Source organism: Dryas octopetala, chromosome 7 (genome assembly GCF_963921425.1).
Source record: "Dryas octopetala chromosome 7, drDryOcto1.1, whole genome shotgun sequence".
Taxonomy (NCBI): Eukaryota; Viridiplantae; Streptophyta; class Magnoliopsida; order Rosales; family Rosaceae; genus Dryas; species Dryas octopetala.
The window spans coordinates 12,552,197-12,571,944 of NC_141372.1; the positions used below are offsets into that span (position 1 = coordinate 12,552,197).

Here is a 19,748-nt window from a genome sequence, read left to right on the forward strand (position 1 = left end):
GAAAGAGTGAGTCTTGAAAAGCACAAGACGCAACCGATTTAGTACTCACTCTGCGTCTATAGCTTTTCATGCATGGCGATTGGCGAATGGGGGTTCGATTGAGAAATAGGGTTCGGATCGACCTCGATCGATGCCTTCACATGCCGAGAAGATGTAATTTAAAGGAGACTTTTTGTGTGTTTTTTTTTAAGCTATTTGCGAAAACCGTTCGAATCTACGAAGCTTTAGTTGGTTTCTAGGGTTTTTCGTTTTGGGGGCGAAATGATGAAAGGCCAGTTGGATCGAACCAAGGTGGTGCTACGGCACTTGCCGCCTTCGATTTCGCAAGCCTCACTTGTGGAACAAATCGACGCTGTGTTTGCTAGTCGCTACAACTGGGTCGCTTTCCGTCCTGGAAAGAGAAGGTTAGGGCTCTTTATAACAAATATTTTGTCTGCTTTTACTTGAATTTAGACTTATTTGCTGTTCTATTCGCCGCTGTGGCTTTGTTTTCAGATTTTTGTTGATGGGTTTGCGTAAATCTGCTGTAAAGAGAGTAAAATTGGGAATGTATGTGTTTGTGGGTTTGCTTTAGTTCTATCAAGTCATGGTTTGTTAGTACTATAGGTTCGTGCTACTTGGAATGTTGACTTTGTATCGGATGGGAGTGTTGGGTGGGTTGTTCTGTTTGCTCCCATGATCTGCAGCAACATTTTTGCAAATGCAATACGTGTTGTAAAGAATAACATCTTTTATTTGGAAAATTTGACAAATTTATTTATATTGGAAAAAAAAAAACATGTTATATTTGGCATCACTAAGTGAAGTATTTTCACATTTCAGGTTGCATGATTTATACTGCTTCATTGCTACTGGGGTTTTGACAACTCCAAGTTCTTGCATTTATTTATATTCTTAGGGATTGTTTCCAGTTATAGTTCTCACTTTATTATGGTATCTCAAGAATCATTTACCCCAGTGCTGCTTGTTTTCGGGGGGAATATTTTTAACTTTTATAAATAGCTATTCAAGTGCATTTGCAGGGAACCCTGTCCTAACAATCTTCCTTTTATGGCTTAACTTTGTAATCAAATAATGGTATGCAAATTTTTCTTGTCATAGCTTAGCAAAGAAGTGTTTAAAGTAAGTCAATTCTTTTAAATAAATGCTTAAAGTAAGTTCTGTAAGATAGAAGATTATCTAATTTCTTTTTTCTTGAATTAATATTTCAGCCAAAAGAACCAGTCCTATTCTAGAGCCTACATTGATTTGAAGAGGCCAGAGGATGTTGTCGAGTTTGCTGAATTCTTTGATGGGCATCTGTTTGTTAATGAGAAGGGTAATTTTTGAGCATGCCTTTGAAGAGATTGATTAGGCACATCAATTATCTTGCAAGAAATCTTATATTTTACCCATACTTATATATGTTTTATTTTTGTTGTAATTTATTTTCTTCTGCTAAGATACACTTCTAACTGAGGGTGGGTAATGAAGTTTTTTCTTGTAATTTACTTGCAGCTCAGAAAATATATGAACTGTTGAGTCTTTTTGAAAGACTTAACTGGGATTCTCATGTTTGTTCTTCATTTATTTTCTATTTAAAGCAGGAACCTTCCACAATTTTATATGAGACATGGAATTCTGAAAGTGTTTCTTTTTCTTTTTCAGGCAGTCAGTTTAAAACTATTGTTGAGTATGCTCCTTCACAACGTGTTCCAAAACATTGGTCTAAGAAGGATGTTCGTGAAGGAACTATATTCAGAGGTACTAATTATTTAACATGTTTTTCCTTTAAAGTAAAATTGAACATCTATGTTTTGTTGCATGTGGACTTATCTATGCAATCATTTTCCTGTTAGTAAGTACAAGTATTTACTTGATGAACATCTAGATCCCGAATATCTGGAGTTTCTTGAATTTCTTGCAAAGCCTGCTGAGAATCTTCCTAGTGCAGAGATACAATTGGAGAGAAGAGAAGCAGAACGAGTTGGTTAGTTATACAGATCACTTTATTTACCCTTGGCACTCATATAGTATTAGCAAATGTCAATGAAAAACAATACATCTAGAACATTTAGATTGAAATTTTCATTTAGTGCATTATATTAATTGATTCACCTTCTTCTCTACTTATTTTCTTTTACAGGTTCTGGAAAGGAGACTCCTATAGTTACGCCTTTAATGGACTTTGTTCGTCAGAAAAGGGCTTCCAAGGCTGGATCTCGGGTATTTTTTTAAGATTTGGAGATATAATTGAGTTTAAAAATTTATGTGTGATTTCAGTATTACATGCTATTATTGTATTTAATTTCATAGTGCTGTCAGAAGCTGTTATAATTCGAGTTTGGGTGATAATAATCTATGAGTTTCTAAACATGCTTCCATGTTTGATGACAGAGGTCACTGTCTAATGGTAAAACGAGCAGAAGAGCTGGTGGATCATCAGCTCGCAGTCCTAGTTTACCTATAACCAAACGAGGTTCTGAGAGGAAAAGGAATTCTGCAACAATGGTACTATTTTTTTATGCATATGAAGTTCATGTAAGCGAAAGTCAGTTTATGAAGTCATGATTATATGTTCTGTTGCTTTTCTCTGAAACACATTAACTGGTTGAGTGACCTTAGCTTTGATGGAATTTAAGTTGGAATAATGCTTTTAAGCAGTTTTCGAATTTTTAGCTCATTTGGTAAAACAATATCATGTAAATTTAACTATGTCGTACGACCCAATTTGGTAAGATAAATTTAACGGTCTTGTACCTGACACACCTGAACTAGTCTCCAATGAAATGTTAAAGAATAACTACAACCTCTCTAATTGTAAGTAAATTGTATAGAAAATTTTGGATAAGAAATAGATAAATATTCTATTAATGCAAAATGGTTAAATTTACATTAGAGGTGAGCAAGCATCCACCAGATGTTCTAACAAAAGTGATGTTGAAGTGGAAACATATATGGCTAGATACAAGAAAACACTAGGTGGGTTGTTTCAGGATTATGCTGGGCTTTAGATGGTCGAACTTTAGTAATCATAAGTGGTTTAGAGAAAAATAATATTTTAGAGAAATTAGAGAGATGGAGAACAATAGGGAGTAGAAGAGAAAGAAAAGGAGATGTCAAGAATCAAGCCTGAAGGAAACAAGACTTTCAACAACACATAATTTTCATTAATCTAAAATCTGATTTGCTTTACTAGAGATATCCTTTTATTAAGGCTTGAAATAGGACCCCAAAGCCTCTTAGAAATACACACATTAAATAATAAGTCAGCATATCCAGTCTTCAGGTATTTTTTCGTGTATATCTTTTTTCAGTTGATTAGCTGATGACCACACTGTCCGCACTGCTGTTCCATTCTTGATGATATGGAACACCAAAGTACCTCTGAAGGCACAATTTATTACTTGGATTGTTGCTCACAGGAGTAAAATCTGTGAGGTCCTACAATGGAAATGGCCTTTTGCATGCTTTTCCCCACAGTGCTGCATCATGTGTAAAGGGACAACCGAAAATATTGATCACCTTTTTCTTCATTGTTTGTCCAGTGGTACTGACTGCTGAGATTGTGGTATAAACTTCTTCAGGTCGCTAGAGTGAGTTGGGTGGTGCCATAATCTTTTGCTTCTTTATTTGTGGAGAGCTATTATGCTTTTGGTGGTGGTGGGTGGGGTAAGGTGTTGTGGAGGCGTGTTACAAATTTTCTGGGTGGTTTGGTACGGAAGAAACAGTTTAACTTTTGAGGGAAAAGTTGGGATGGAAGTGGATTTCTTGTGGGACAAGACCAGATGTTGGGCCTCGCTTTGGTTGCTATTTCTTAGGATTTTGTGTTTTGTTTGGATGTACCTTGATTAGTTTGTTGCTTGGTTTGTGGTTTTTTTGGCGACACTCTGTAGCTTACTTTCCTAGCCTTGTTTGAGAATCTTTGTTATTGTGGACTACTGGTTCACTCTGCAGTCTCTACTTGTAATGGTTCTTTCACATCTATATACAAGATGTGTTTCCTATAAAAAAGAAAAGAACTAAATGAATCATTAAATAACAGTAGACTCTTAGAAAACTTAAAATGACATTGAGTCTTTCTAGGATCTAAATACATTTTCTTAATAAGACTTGAACTCCTAGATTGACTCTTTGACTTATTCATTTATTAGTTTTTTGACCTGTCTCTTACACCACCATGCGCAATTCTCTTTGGACCAGAATGCCTTATTGTTACACTTAGACACTTATACTTGGGCTAAAGGGCTTAGGCTTGGGCTTGGGCTTCCACATGATATTTGTTTTCTAACCAAGCTGATGCTACTGCATCAGTAGTATCAAATGTTTGAGTCATACTGTGCAATGAATTCTAGGAAAGAATACTCAATCCAAGAGTAAGATTTGAAATGTTTGTATATAGGTTTATTGTGGTGTTTTTTAGAGATGTTTCAAGTTTCAACTTAAAAAAGGCAGTCCAGATAAGAGAGTGCTTATTGAATTTAGATTTTGTGTATATGACTGTTTCTCGATTTGATTAATGTAAGATGGATCTACAATGGTGCGAGAATTATGGGTGAAACTGGAAGATATTGTACCAATGTAGAAATTCATGTGTTATCCTCTTCATGCAGAAAGTTTTCATCTTAATCATGGGCTTTGCATTATTTTATTTTTCTCGTAGGTGTCAGGCCCATGAGGCGTTCAATATTTTCTTGGGTTTTCATTTTTTCCCAATTCCTAGTTCCATTCAAAGATTTGGGTATCTATAAGACTAATTGATTACTAGCCAAAATTGTGGGTTTAAGGTAGTTAATATGTCATGTCTGATTGCAGTATGTTTTAAAGGATGCTAGAAAAAACAGCAGTGCCAAAGAGAAGTCAACATGCATTCTGGTTCCCAAGCGTGATGATCTGCAGCCTTCTGAAAAGTCTCTCACTTCAGCTTCTGCAGCTGGAACTGAAGTTTTGGAAGAGGAAAGTGGTACGGTATAGGTTTGGTTTTTAAAGTTCTTTCTGATGGCTAGGATTTAACTGCCCTGCATATGACTTGCACACGCTAGAACTCATGCACTTGTGTTTGGGCTTTTGTGGTACTGAATTGTTATAGTAGTTGTCTTTTATTGAACTTTTCATTTTTTATGTACTTGATATTTTCTGCTTTCTGGAATTGCCTATTCTTTTCTACCAGTAAGTTTTTATTGTTGTGTTTTTCTTTAAATTTGTTTACCACCTATTCTTTTATTTCAGGAGTTTCTGGCATTAATGATGCTGGGAAAAAGAAAGTCCTCCTTCTGAAAGGGAAAGAGAGGGGGGAGATATCTCACGTAAACCTCTTTCTTCCTGCCCCATCTCATTTATAATGGTTCACTTTTTGTTGTATATATTTACTTTCCATGTATTCGCATAGAAGATGAGTTAAAGATATCCATACTAGTGAACTTTATCTTGTTTGTGTGCATGGTGATATAATTTGGTGCTAGATTCAGATGTGAATGTGGAAAATAGTGGCCATAAAGACTGTAGCCATGAAGACATGTACAAAGCTCTTGGCTGGACTGGAGTATATGCTCTTAAGTTGGATATAGTGAGCGTGGATGACTAGGTTTCAACATTTTTCTCTACTTTTCCCTTCTTTTGGGCTGGGAGACGAAAGGAGGGGGGGGGGGGGGGGGGTCAATCTAGCATCCTGAGTTCATAGTTCTTGGTGGTTTCTTGTTTAAGTCATTGCCCCACCTGTCCTTATTTCAATCTTATGTATTCCCTGAGAGAAATGTTGTCTCACTAGAACATTTCCACTTTGAGCCTAGAGGGCTTTATTAATAGGGAATATTACTATCTTTATTAATCTAGCAGCACCTTATTTGAAAACTTATGTTAGTTAAATGGTCGTCTAGAAACATTTTCCCCAAGTTTGCATCACTAAATTGGCATTGAGGTTTTGTATATGTTCTAGTAGTGATATATAGCTCTACGCTAGATCACAGCTATCCATAAACTGCTCTGTTGGTGTGAAGGCTGACTATTGTTCACTGCAGTTTGAGTTGATATGTGAAATTACTATCATTGATTGGGTTGTATAAACAAGCAGTGCACTTAGCTTGCATGAAGTTATTTATTATCTTCATTTTAGTCTAGGTGCATTAATATGCAACATCAATATGTAATTATTTAAACATTTAATTAATTAAATCATCTATTAGATCCTGCAGAAAATATGTTCATCTATTAAATATGGCAAAGAACAATTTTTTTGTTTATATATTTAGATTGGCTGAAGGCCTTGCACTCTAAGAGAATTGGCCTCTTTTGGCATCTCCTCATGTCTATAATCCTTGTTCAGGGGTCGGCCAACATGTTACAGCAGCAGAGTTCAACATTTTCTAAAAACATGGGTGGTTCAATTGCCCTGAAACAGAACCAGCGTCGTCCAGATAGTGGGCGGATTATAAGAAGCATACTTCTAAATAAGGATGCACGTCAGAGTCATTCTGGGATTTATTCTGGGCAGCAAATCCAGACTTCTAATTCAGATAGGGACAAGCGACCTCCGCGGTCCCATGTGCAATTGATTTTAAAGGATACAAATGGGGCTCCAGATTTTAAGATTGTTGGGAATGACTTTCATGGTATTTGTAGTGAGAAGCAGGAGAAACGAACAAGGAATAGGGACAGACCTGATCGTGGTGTATGGACTCCACTTCATCGTTTAGATGGATCATCTGCAAGTGACGAGTCTTTGTCATCTGCTTTTCAGCCTATGCAGTCACAGTTAGATTCTTCAGAAGGTGCAACTATTATTCAATATATATATATATATATGTGCTTTTGTAGTATAACAATTCAGTACCACAATGCTTGGTGCATTTTTCCAGATGTAGTAATTGTTTAGACAATGCTTATAATTTATGTAGGCTCCCATAAACATCATGGTCGCCGTGGAGCAACACATGGTGTTAAGGATCTTGATGGCTCACCAGCTTCAAGTGAAGGAAAACATTCGAAGAGAGGCTATGGCTCCCATGAGGTGCTTGGACTTGTTTCTAACTTGCACAATTGGTATCTTATTTTCTACTCATTGTGCTCTAAGCAGTGAAACTTGTATCTTAATGTATTTGCAGAAACAAGTCTGGGTTCAGAAGTCAAGTTCTGGTTCGTAAGAGTGTTTTTTTTTGTTTCCTTTGAATTGGTAAGCTATTTGCAGATGGTTTTTTGGTTCAATTTTATGTCATCATCATCATTGTTTTTGTCCTAGTCTGATTGTGTCAGTTATATGAATTCTCTATCTTTTCATTCCTTTATTATATGCTGTATCTTCTATTAAATCTAACTTTTTATATTTTTTTTGTATTACTTTTTTCCCATGTTATTATTGATTCATCTCTTGGTATTATTGCCTTCTACTTTAACTGGTCTTCTTTAGTTATAGGTGCATTAGTGGTTTTTGATGCATTTGTCCATATCACATAAGCCCAGTTTCTCTTATCTTATCAACTAATAATAGGTATCACACCCACTGTTTCCCTAATACATTTGACTTTTATTCGTCTTTTTTAGTTACTCCTATTATCCATCATTACATTTTTGTTTCCACTAAATGGATATGTTGCACTTACTTTTGCTTAATTGTATGTGTTTATGAGTCTTGTAATCATTTAGTAACCAGTGAATTAACTCTATTTAATGACCTTTTTTTTTCTTTCTGAGAAATGGAACTTTTTGTAAGTAAATTACTTCAATTAGCTATCTGCTTATTACTTTGCAGTGCAATTGGTTGGCTTCTTGAACCTTTGGACCATGTATGTACCAATGGCCTGAGGCTCTGTTTTTACCGGACAGATGACCAGGTGTAAGCAAAGTTTCAGCATTGAAAGATGTTCCTTTCGGAAAATCACATGTGAATGATGGAGATGCCGGTACATTAATATATTATGGGTTTGAAGAAATCAAAATGTTTTTTGGTGACAGCATGGAACACGAGGGAAATGGAAAAAAAAAAAAAAAAAAAAAAAGAGAGAAAAGACATCAGCATCATTATCGTATATAACACCACAGTTTTTATTAGGGTGCTCCACTAATGGGTTCTGCTCAGAAGAGTTATGGATAGTCATTCTTGCCCTTAACTGGTTATCAGGATATTTAGGTTTTGTAGGTGGATGTCTTCCGTTAGTTAAAACTGTAAATATAAAACGGAGCACTATATACAGCTTGGCGGTTTCTTTTATTTTTTATATAGCTATATGCCTTGTTGAGCAGTCTAGCATCTGCAACGAGTTGGCATACATTTGAGGGCCCTGCTATCTTCTCCGGTACTCTGATCGGGGATTGTTTTGAATAGGACAGCTTCAGCCCCTTTGAAATTTGATGACCAGCGGGTGAATATAATTTGGAGTCATAGAGAGACTGATGATATTGGGTCTTTGTTTTGGCAGTGTTTCACCTGGTTTTAACGGAGGAGACATTGCTTTGCTCTTATATGAGATTGTATACAGATTGTGGTAGTGCTTTAATAACCAGAACATTGTTCGTGTTGCCTCTCTCTCTCTCTCTCTCTCTCTCTCTCTCTCTCTCTCTCCAATTCATATATAATTATTATATTATATAGCTACTACTTGTGATGGTTTTTCTTCTAAGTTGGCTTGGTGTTTTGTATGTTTCTGTTTGTTTAGATCAGTGGGCTCATAAAAAGATGGTAATCTTAAGTGAATTGAAAAGATTATGTTGTAACACTTTAGACAGCAAACTCGGCAGTACATTGGGTTACTGCAAAGTTTGGTCATGTTCACACTTTTAATTTTATAGCGTCTATAAAACAGAGGCCAAAGAATTCAAGAGTCTCATTTTTTTGAAGTTTAAACAATGTAGAAACCTACTGTAAACTCCCTCGAAGGAGTTTCGTTGACAAAAAAATTGCAGGCGTTTCGGTTAATTGTCCAGAGCTGATTGGTTGATATATTTATTTTCTTATATCAACTACGAATTACCGTGTAGTTGCATGGTACAAAATCACAAAATTACAGTGGTTTATTTTTATTTTTTTTCTTGTGCTTTGTGTTTTCTGCTAGTGTATATTATTTTTTTAAAGGATCAATTATAAAATACCTACATTAACTATAGTGGCACTATCAATTCGGTATACAATGTTTGGTCTGTTTGACAATCGCACAATTTTTGTCAATGCTCGGTCAAATTCGTCGTTAAATGCATATGTGGCACCAGTGGGTCCCTTTTTTTTACAGCGACGCAGCCACTCAATCAAATTCCCACCACCACTTGCCGCAGCAGCCGCTGCCGCAAGTTCTCTCCCATGAACCCGTCGTCCTTCTGACTGGTTTGGGAATTGAAGAAGTGTTATACAAGCTTCTCTTTTTTAACTGTGACAATCAATTTGCAAACCCTGGGATGTTCACTGTCTAATTCCCAGTTCCAAATATGAAATGTTTTCAGTTGAATGTTCACCCTGTTTATTTGGATCATTGAATACCAGATTTCCATTTGATCAGGAACTTATTAACAGGTTAAAATGCATTCTTCTATTTCATTCAAAGAGAAGAGTCCGGTGCATGCTTATACCTAACCCCTAGTCTTTGGTGCCGTCATTGTACATTAATGTTGGGTGAAGGATGTGAATGCCTCTTGAGCCATTCTTGTTTCAATTTTGGTGGTTTCCACTTTCCTTGTCCTCTTATGTCTCTCTCTCAAATGAAATATTATTTATCAATGCAATTGTAACAAGAATTTGAAATTTGAAAAATTGCAATTGATATTAAGATTAGAACTTAGAACTTCTCAAAATTAAGGCCTGAAGTTAATGAAACATTCAGAAGAAAAAAAAAATATGGTGCATATAATAATTTAACCTGTCTATGAAAAACATTAACATAATACAAAATTCAGCCCTTTACTTGAGCAAATTCACACTCCACAAACTCGATGCTCGACTACTACCTCTGAAGCCCTACCACAATCTCCATTCAAGAAAAAAAGTATTGTGACCACCACTAAAACCTAATCTTACTGAGGAAAAGAAAATCGGAAAAAACCGAACTCTAACAGCACCGAGACTCTGTTTGTACAACAAGAAAAAAAGTCCTGCAGAACAAGGATGTGAACATGAATGCTGTCTTTGCTGATTCATATCATTTTGGACCCATTAGACACTGATGGGCGGCTCAGAAGTGGACTCAACCGCATGTGTTTCTGGTGGGGAAGGGAGTGCCATGAGTCGTCCTTTTTGGGCACGAGGTGGAAGATGCTTTGCTGGCTTTCTTGATCCCACAGTCCAGGGCAAGAAAACCCCAGTACCACTTTGAGGAACTTTTCGAGGGCTCATTACCATAGGCCGAACTGGGGCTAGCATGACCACAGGAGCACGGAGGACACCCCATTTGGGCATTACATCCATTGCTTCATAGCCATTGAGAGGTCCATCTGGAACTGCATATGGGCTCAGAATGCCGGGTTGCCATAGAGTCATGTTACCATTCTGGGGAGGACTTGTTGGTGACTGGTATTGGTTGGATTCTACTCGGACTCTGAAGAATGTGATGCTCACCCTTCTGTTTGGAGATGGACACATGACATGTCTTGCCATGTCAGCACTGTTTCCCCTCATCACTAAAAGAGACCTGCAGATTTTACATTCAATATCATGAGTTGATTCTTCTCAATCACAACCACAGTTAACATACATGTAGTTAGAACTAAAAGAATCTAAGAGTCCATACCCTTGTGTCAATGAGAGCATCAGTGGCCCCTTGTAGTTCCCATCATTATCGCTCACAAGGGTGCGCCCGAAAGCCATTGTTGATTCAGAGAGGAGAAGAGTGGAGATGGGCTGGTCCAAATGGGGTGGTTTCAGGAATGGCTGTGAATATTCTCCCTACACAAGAAATAATCATGTTCTCATCTGTTTCTCTCTTAAAATTAGATTCCAAGTACATAAATCAAACACTCAAAACACAAACCAATGGTGTGAAGCGTCTTCTTTGCAGCTATGTTCTAGCAAACAATAACAGACGAGGTAACATGATAATGCAGCAAAACATAGAATACCTCCTCAAAGAAGTTGATGATGCAACCATTTGGTCTTTTATACTCTGGAATTAGTTGCCACAGTACAAGGTGATCAATCACATCTTGAAGAAGAGCTGGAATTGGCCCTATATTGCCTATAAAGACAAAATGTCAAATTAAAGTTGCTTTGGTATTTAGTATTCACTGCATAGAATGCATTATTGATTTTTAATGACCCCATCACAAATTTGTAAAATTTTATTCAAATTTAATAGAAAGTTGAAGTCTGTATTACTAGTTTGATTATTACTTGTAGCATCCTCTTTGATCTGTCCGAAAATTGGAATACCAAACTGAATCAACTCTCTCCTGTTTCCCTTAATTTGCTTGTTGAATAAGATAAAGGTCTCACCTATATTCAATCAAGAAGATAGGATTAGATTTTTGAAGGAATGATAATCCACAGATTACAATTTGTGTGCAACAGTATTGCCTATCTACACAGCCATCATGTTAGAAAAGCCAGAGTTACCCACATTAATATACCAAGTTACATGGAGATAATTTAGTACTTGGAAAGATAAAAAGGGATGCCATTAAACAACAAAGAAAAGAAATTTTAAAATAGAAAATGGACTGCTACTATCATCTCCATTACATAAAACCTTATAATAGGGAAATATACAAGATCACAAATATAATCAAAACAAAAATAAAAATGATCAACTATACAGGTTCAAATGAAGCTACAAAAGACATAGATGGCCTTATCAAATCTTGGGAAAAAACTTACCTATCACTGTTGTATACACCTTTGTGTCTATCTCTCACATCATGTGACCTAGCACGTGAAGAAAGAGATAGACACAATGTTGTATACACCCGTTATATGGAAGTCTTTCTCCAAATCTTGGTATCAAAACAGCAATAATTACAAAGTAACATAAAGTCAGTTGAATAATCACAAGAATGAGGTCCGAAATAAGGGGATAAATTTACCAGAGAGCTCTCCATTCAGGCCAGCCATGTGGAGATCATTTACAAAGTCAATCAATTTAGAGAGCTCTGAATCAGTGAAAATGTCCTCATATAGCTTTAACCCTTTTACAACATTCACCTGCCAGTTTCAATTATCTGTCTGTCAGTAATAGCCACCTGCATTTCTCTTACAGAATCAACTCATTGAATTCCATAATCTCTAGTGAAATTAGGTAATGAAAGAAAGAACTTGCCATATGCCCTTTGACTGACTCCTTTGCTGAGAAACCTTTTGTCAACTTGATCTGGCCACGACGTGCCTCACAGTCTTCATGATTAGAACATATCTCATCGTTAACTGAATTGATCTGCACCTCTTGAGATCCTGCACTCAAAAGAACAGAGAATCAAATGAATTCAATGGTGCAACAATCAAAGTTAATTTTATGGATAACAGATTAACAATAGCTTATCAGAGAAATATAAATACCCACTGAGACAGCAAAAACCAATTGGTTGTGTTCTGCAGTCAGCTGGAGTCTAATTAAGTAACAGGCTTACATTTATTTAAACCAGTCAAAAAGGCCTAGTATACAGAAACTAATGCAAGTTTATATCAAATCAACTCATCTATGAACATCACGATTGAAAGAAGTATGATATCTTCTAGGTTTATAACACAAGGGAAGCTGAGATTAAGCAAAAATAAGAAGCCAAAGAAAAAGATTTGAAAAAGACATTAAGAGTAGGATATCCTTAGACACAAGGGAAGCTGCGATTAAAGCAAGTTTCTACAGTAGATTTTCAAACCCGTTATACATATCCAATGTTGAATAAAATGGGGGAAAGCACCTCCATAATATCATACCCAACACGCATATAATGTACACAACCAACCAATTTAACAGTAAAACTTCCTTAGAGGCTGCATTTGAAAGCAAGCAAGGACAGTTCAAAACCTAATGCATAATTTTCTCTCGATATTTTTAAAAACTTTTATCACTTAGATCATGTGCAATAGTGATCAATTGGCAATTCAATTGGCATCTATTGACAATTTGAAATAAAAATGGTTTGCAATAGAGTGTCAATTGACAATAGATGAATTGAAATGGCAATTGATAGGTCAAAAATTTGACTCGTCAATTATCAATTGATTTATAATTGCACCAAAAAAGTGGAGGGACCCACTATGGGAAAAAGTGAAAAGAGAAGAGAGATTGTATCATGTGACTTGGTGTATCAATGTTTTTTTTTTTTCCATGTACTATGGTTTTTTATTAATAGGGTTATTTTATAGTTTATAATCTAAAATAGAGAAATTTAAATTTGAGTATGAATTTAAATTATTAAAAAATATCAAGTATTTGGCTTATTTTAAAGATCTTATTGAGATCATTTCAATGGTATAATTTTTAAAATAAATAAATTTATAAACTTAACTTGTAAGAGAATATATAAAAAATATTAAAAAATATATAACTATTGACTTATGTTATTAACTTGAATCATTGCAACAAAACAAACTTGTGTCAAGTCAATAATTGAAAAAAAAATGTCAATATGCTTGTATTGAATTGTCTATTGACCTCAACCATTGCACATCCTCTAAGAGATCAACTTTAGCTATTTGAAATTTTATTTTGCAGTTAATGACGACATTGAAAAAGAAAAAAACCAAAAGAAAACTTGGTACATCAGTTTTTAATATGCAATCTTATTTGCCAATATATAACCATATGTCAAATGAGCAGTTGATTCCAAATAGACCAACACTTGCAGGTACAGGGTTCTACCGGCCTCATTGGTGCTTTTACAACAAAGCAAAAGCTGTCACTGCTCAGCACTCAGCACGCAACAAACAAAACCCCAATAAATAACGACCACCACTATCACCGTATCCGAATCTCGAATTCCTTATTCGCCTGCCCAAACAACAACCCAACCAATCATCCCCGAGTTCACTCGTCAACTCGGTAATATCAAACGGGTCCACCCTACCCTAAGTCATAATAGACTCAACGTTTGGGGATGGCCACCCAAACTAAAAATCAATAAAACGGACCCGTGACGTCAACCGTATCATCCATCTGACGGCTCTGATCGTGCGCCGCCTACAATTAAATCAACGGCACACATCTCGAGCCATTACATCAACGTGTGATAGTTAAAAAGGGTATTCGCTTACCCCACGAAACTAACTGTGACATCGAGTGCAGACAAACTTTTCCCCCCACCTCGAAATCTTCAAACCCCCCCTAAACCTCGGGAAAATACCAACCACAATAAAAATAAAAAATTATTTATTTAATTAATAAAGCAGAGATTAATATTAAATCAGAGGGATTAAAAACGGAACGGAACGTTGAATTCAAAGCCAGCGATAATGACTTAACGGGTTTTGAATCTCGGATCTGGTGGAGAAAAACATGTTTTCATTTGGACTTGAAAAAAAGGAAGCGAAAATGTTTTGAAATTATTAAAATAATAATATCGCTTCGTAGTCAGGGAAAATACTCAAATATTCCAAAAAATAAATGATTTTTTTTTCTCGGAGACAAAACAGCTAGAGTAAAGTTTTCCAGATTCCAAAAGCTTTCATTTTTATCTGCTTCTGTTTTTCTCACCAACCAAACGGGACCTAACTTCAGGAAAAAAGGAATCAGTACTTTCTCAGCGAACGCTACGTAGCTGGTAGCTTCACGTCTTTTGGAGAATCGGAAATTCAAACACCTTAAACAACTAAAAATCGATCGAAAAAGGAAAAAAAAAAAAAGATCAAAACTTTAGAGTGATGCTACTAATCTAGCTCACTCAGTCAAATATTTCATCGAACTTTTGCATAAAACGACAAAAAATGATAGCTTGGAAGAACAATTACTTACCTGAATCAGTAATATCGCTATCAGGCGAACCGTCCTCTTCGGTACCTTCGTCGGCAGCGTCATTCGACTCATTTTCCTTCTCTTTCTCGTCGATCAAACACGACTTAGCCTCCTCGCTCTCGTAATTTTTGTCCTCAACTTCCGCGACGTCGCCGTTTTGGTCGTCGCTCATCTCCTTCTCCTTCTTGGCCCCAACGTTCCTGAGCTCGACCATGACGTCGGCGATGGAGTGGTACTTCTGCATCTGGAGCACGGGGATCCAATTCGCCCTCCGCCGGTGTATCGCGGCGAAGGCGGCACTGTACTCAGAGCTGTTTGCGCCGCTGAGCTGAGCCAGGTGGCCGCAGAGCGCGTCGATGATCGCGTTTGCAGCTGCGAACTCGCCGCGGTACCAACCGATGATCGCGTCCTTGGCCAGCGCGTCGGAGACCACCGTCATCGGAGTCGGCATCGGCATCGGCATCGGCATCATTGCAGGTCCCAGCACTGCAGGAGTGGCTCCATCACTCGGCGACGCAGCTGGCCCAACCGCCATCGCCATATATGTAACTCTGTTTTTCTCTTCAAAGCTCGATCTTTTCTGCGACGTCGTTTTGCTCCGAAACCGAAATCTCGGGTTTTCACACGCCGGTACGGTGTTCCTCAGTTATTACTCGGTCGAGGTTTCGGTGAATATCACGCAGAGAGAGAGAGATTTTCACATGGAAGGGATTTGTGGAGAGGACTTATATATACTCGGGGGTGTTGGAGAGAGTGAGTGGCAATGTCCGTGCAGGTGGGGACCACTCGTTGACGTGGCAATTTTGAGGTTCAAGTGACGTGGCACCATGGAACTGAAAGGTTTGGGTAGTTGGGACTTGGGCTAAGGCACTACACTATATGGGGGCAGACAGCAGAGGAGAAGAAGGTAAGCAGGCTGAAATTACCAAAATACCCTTCTTCCTTTCTCGTGTCCTCCAAACTCCAAAGTGTTAGGTCTGGGGCTACCCTGTAACTAACGATTCTTTATGTGGCACGTGGGGAATTTGGATGGCGGGGATTTTAATGCAATGGTGGACAAATAAAGGAAACACCACAAGCTTTTAATTTTCTGCTTTGGACTATCTCATCTAGCCTTCGACTCAAATCGGAAGGTTAATAATTAATAATTCATTCATATTTTTAAATGCTACACTTATTATATTTTTATATCATAATTTTATACTATCTCATATGACATTCAAATATTAAATACTAAAAAATAAAAAATAAAACTTAAAAAATGAAAGAAGAAATACCTTTCTAGTAAAATAATGATACATAAGGTGAGATACGAATGTGAAAAAAAAAATGTGAGACAATTAGCATTATTGTTTTACATTCTATGTTCGTTGATTTTAGGTACAAAATTACAATGTTTTTTCATTTTAGCTATTAAAATGTTTATATCATTTTACTTTAAATACTCAATTTTAGTTTAGTTACCAATTTTAAAAAATATGGTCATACCAAACTATGACTGTTTAACAATCATAACTTTTTTATTGATTTGTTGTTTTTTCAATGTTTGTAAGACTTAAACTTTAATGTTTATTTTTTGGATTATAGGACTTCATTCTTCAATCCTAAATCAAAAACATAAACTCATATAAATTTTAAATTTTTAAGAATTTAAAATAGTCACAATTATAACTGTTCGACAGTCACAACTGCATAGTAAATTGATTTGTGACATAATCTAAAATATCTTACTCTAGATTAATACCTAAACTAAAAAAAAAAATTAGTATCTTGTTGCTTTACTGAAAAACTATTAATATTTGATATTTAATCATAATTTTTTATTCATATATACCACCCCATTTTCCTTAATTTCTCTTTTTAATATCTTAAGCTTTCGAATTTGACAATTTCTCTCTTTTTCTTTTTGTACTAATTTGAACATTTATTTCATACATGGGTCTTTTAAATTTGTGGCTGTCAGGAGCGTATGCAATTAAAAATTAAAAAGTCCTAATTTGTTAATTTGGCTGTGAATAACTCTACTTTTATTTTCCAACCATGTTCAAGATTTCGGGTGGATGTATAATGTATCGGAGATGCGTTTATATATAGTTTATCATTTGTTTCAAGGAATCCAAGAATAGTATAGGATTGATGCTCAATGGTAGCAACTGCCCTCTGGTGCCCAATGTTAATTTATAGCTCATAACAAGTATTTTGAAGGATCAATTATACTTAAATTTAACCTAAATAAGTATAGCGATCATAATTAATCACCTGATCATACATAAGTATAATTATTAGCAAATTGGCCTTACGGCTAATAGTCTAACGGTTATTTATTTCGTATAGATTCTTTAATTCATATATTTGTCCCAAAAAAGATTAACGATCATAACTAATTAAAATTGTACATAAGTAAACTATTAATGAGCTTTTTACTCAAAACTCAATTATGCGGCGCAAATTCTAAATTTAAATGGATCATAATGAAGATTTAATAGGACTAAACATGCATTTAATCATTAACTAGATTTAAATTATGTTATCATGTATTTACACGCTATACCAGTGGCGGATCCATAAATCTATTGTTATAGGGGCAAGATTAACCCAGCAGGGGCAGAAGCGAGGCTTGCGACTTGCTAGCAGAGGTAGCAGCCAGCAGAGGGTGACGGGTGACAGCGACAGCGACGGAGCAAAGGGCAACATGCGACAACGAGGAAGCAGGGGGCGACAGGCTCGCAACCTTCAGTAGTTCAGGCAAGTTGGGAACTTGGGGGTCTAGTCGAGAGTTGTGAGTCTCTTTGTTTGTTTAATTAACTTGCCAAAACAACGTCGTTTTGGCAAGTTTAGAATTTTTTTAAAAAATCATATGCATCTCACGTGCTTTCAAGTTTCAGCAATTCAACCTTTCATGTTTCATCCCCTTCCTCTGTTCTGGTTCTTGTCCCTGCTCTGCAATCTTGCCCTTGCCAGCCATGGCTGCAACCAAGACCCAAACTTCATTCATAGAGTCAAGATTTTTCATCAAGCCCAACCTTTCTAAGTTCATGGGGTCAAGTGACCCCATTGTAGATTCGCCCTTGCGCCATACCATATCATTTTTGTATATTTAACATAGATCGTACCATATTAAATATTTATTCCAATAAAAATCATTTAATCAAATTGACATAATCCATATTAAGCTTTGTGTTTATAAGTCTTGGTTTAAAAACTCATTAATAATCTAGTAGAAGATTAACTAGTAAAAGAACTTATTTTTGCACCCACCAAATGGAATGAAAATATTTATTAGTATTTCTAACTTAAAAAAAAAAATGTAAAATGTGGTTTTTTCATTTGACATCACCAAGTAGTAGGCAGACCAAAATAAGTGACAAGACGACCAAGAAAATGCCAAGCGTGGGGTAGCACTATAGCAACCCCATAAAGGGCAAGGTTCGTTTTGGTGGCAGGGTCCACTCCGTGCCTCTATTGTTGGCTTATAGACGAAGAAGGAAAGTTGCGTGGGTCCCACGCCCGAGTGTCTAAGGCTAATGTTGAGGGTTGCTCATGTGGCGTCGACCCAAAAATCACGAATCAAGTGTGATGTGTTTATGGCCCAAAAAAAAAAAAAAAAGTGTGATGTGTTTACTTGAATTATAATAGGTGTATAATTGTTAAAATAAAATTTATACATTAATAATTGTGTCCTACACTCCTACACTCCTACATATAATTTAAATAAATTTATTATATTATATTTGTTTGTGGGAAAACCCACATCGACCCGAACAGCCAATCACAGCTCGACACGTGGCTGGTCAAACATCCACCTCGGAGTTGATTCTCAGTGGTCAAACTTTGACTTCCACGTCATCACTGATCAGCACTTCCTCTACCAGCTCAGACCGGATCTCCACACCGCCCCTCCTTGTTCGGTCCGAGCCGAACCGATGATCTTCCTTGGGATCGAGTGTCCATCTTCCCACGATCATCCCGGCTCGGCTCGGCTCGGCACACGAGATGGCTTCCTTCCGAGTTCTGGCGTCGACCAGTTAGGGCTCGGAAAGACTCCAATCTATGGACCGGCTCGGCTTGGAGTCCCATGCCCGATCCGACCACATATGGACTTCGTGTCTTCGCATGGGAACATATGTTCGTATCGGCTCGGCTCGGCTCTCCGCCGCCATTCCCAGGAAGATCACGCTGGGAAGTTCATATGTTCATATGAACTTTATTCTATATCTATATAAATAGGTATGCATCTTTTTAACAAGAACAATTTTAGCTGTGCCACTTCTGCATTTTAACATATTTTTATTAATTTTTCTTTGTTAAAAAGCGTTAGAGAATCCCTTTGGTGCAAATGAATAAATTTTCACTTTTAATCAAAATAATCTATCCATTAGAGTATAATTAAAGTGTTTCTTGCTAAAAGGATGACAAAGCAATTTTCCTTAAAGTGAAGTAACTGTTAAATATGAATTAATTAGCTTTAACCTTTAGTGGGTTCTGTGGTGACGTGGCAGCACTATAAACAAATAAAATGAAAGAATGGCTCTGCCTAAGCCAAGCCTAGCTGACATTTAGTGGGGGGGAAAAGGCCTTGATTCGATTTACCTTTTTTAGCCCAAAATTGAAGGTGGACATGAGAATTGAGAGGTCCATGTAAAAAGTAGTCCAAAAAGGGTGCCATTTTGCATGGAGACCATCCCATGACTCACACCCACAAGACCCACACACACAAGCACTTTCTAGAAAAAGTCAAATTGCATGTATTTCAAACCAATTGCCAATTACAAATCTACATCTACTTGTCATGCATGAACATCATCAGTCCATATCAATATTTAGCATATACTTAGAGAAAACCAATTTTGTGATGCCTTTGTTAATGCCCAAAAAATCTATAAAGATATGTCCTATGTGTACTTAAATTTT

The 19,748-nt window shown here is 36.7% G+C and overlaps 2 protein-coding genes across 3 annotated transcripts; one reads left to right on the forward strand and one right to left on the reverse strand.

The window, feature by feature from the left end:
• LOC147279799 (regulator of nonsense transcripts UPF3-like) lies at nt 1-8,493 on the forward strand. The gene is made up of 12 exons (XM_086251656.1): nt 1-404; nt 1,212-1,318; nt 1,648-1,743; nt 1,871-1,969; nt 2,126-2,205; nt 2,377-2,490; nt 4,795-4,942; nt 5,209-5,285; nt 6,302-6,746; nt 6,873-6,985; nt 7,080-7,147; nt 7,724-8,493. Exons 1-11 carry the CDS (start codon nt 262-264, stop codon nt 7,116-7,118), a joined length of 1,461 nt encoding a protein of 486 aa, XP_086107782.1. The 5' UTR covers nt 1-261; the 3' UTR covers nt 7,119-7,147; nt 7,724-8,493.
• Nucleotides 8,494-9,777: 1,284 nt separating this feature from the next.
• LOC147279800 (oxidoreductase, 2OG-Fe(II) oxygenase family protein) lies at nt 9,778-15,526 on the reverse strand. Of its 2 annotated transcripts, none has more exons than XM_086251735.1 (7): nt 14,838-15,526; nt 12,207-12,337; nt 11,974-12,091; nt 11,285-11,386; nt 11,014-11,129; nt 10,686-10,840; nt 9,778-10,586 (listed from the first exon to the last, which is right to left on the reverse strand). In XM_086251735.1, exons 1-7 carry the CDS (start codon nt 15,376-15,378, stop codon nt 10,112-10,114), a joined length of 1,638 nt encoding a protein of 545 aa, XP_086107861.1. In that variant the 5' UTR covers nt 15,379-15,526; the 3' UTR covers nt 9,778-10,111. The 2 variants fall into 2 exon arrangements, with proteins under 2 accessions (XP_086107861.1, XP_086107860.1); XM_086251734.1 differs by having other exon boundaries at nt 11,270-11,386.
• Nucleotides 15,527-19,748: the final 4,222 nt, after the last annotated feature.

Coding starts and splice junctions, on each gene's coding strand:
- LOC147279800 (XM_086251734.1), bottom strand. CDS start 15,378: ATGGCGATGGCGGTTGGGCCAGCTGCGTCGCCGAGTGATGGAGCCACT. Junction 12,092..12,206: donor AGTCAGTCAAAGGGCATATG/GCAAGTTCTTTC, acceptor TGAAACTGGCAG/GTGAATGTTGTAAAAGGGTT. Junction 10,587..10,685: donor ATGCTCTCATTGACACAAGG/GTATGGACTCTT, acceptor TAAAATCTGCAG/GTCTCTTTTAGTGATGAGGG.
- LOC147279799 (XM_086251656.1), top strand. CDS start 262: ATGATGAAAGGCCAGTTGGATCGAACCAAGGTGGTGCTACGGCACTTG. Junction 1,744..1,870: donor TGAAGGAACTATATTCAGAG/GTACTAATTATT, acceptor ATGAACATCTAG/ATCCCGAATATCTGGAGTTT. Junction 5,286..6,301: donor AGAGGGGGGAGATATCTCAC/GTAAACCTCTTT, acceptor ATCCTTGTTCAG/GGGTCGGCCAACATGTTACA.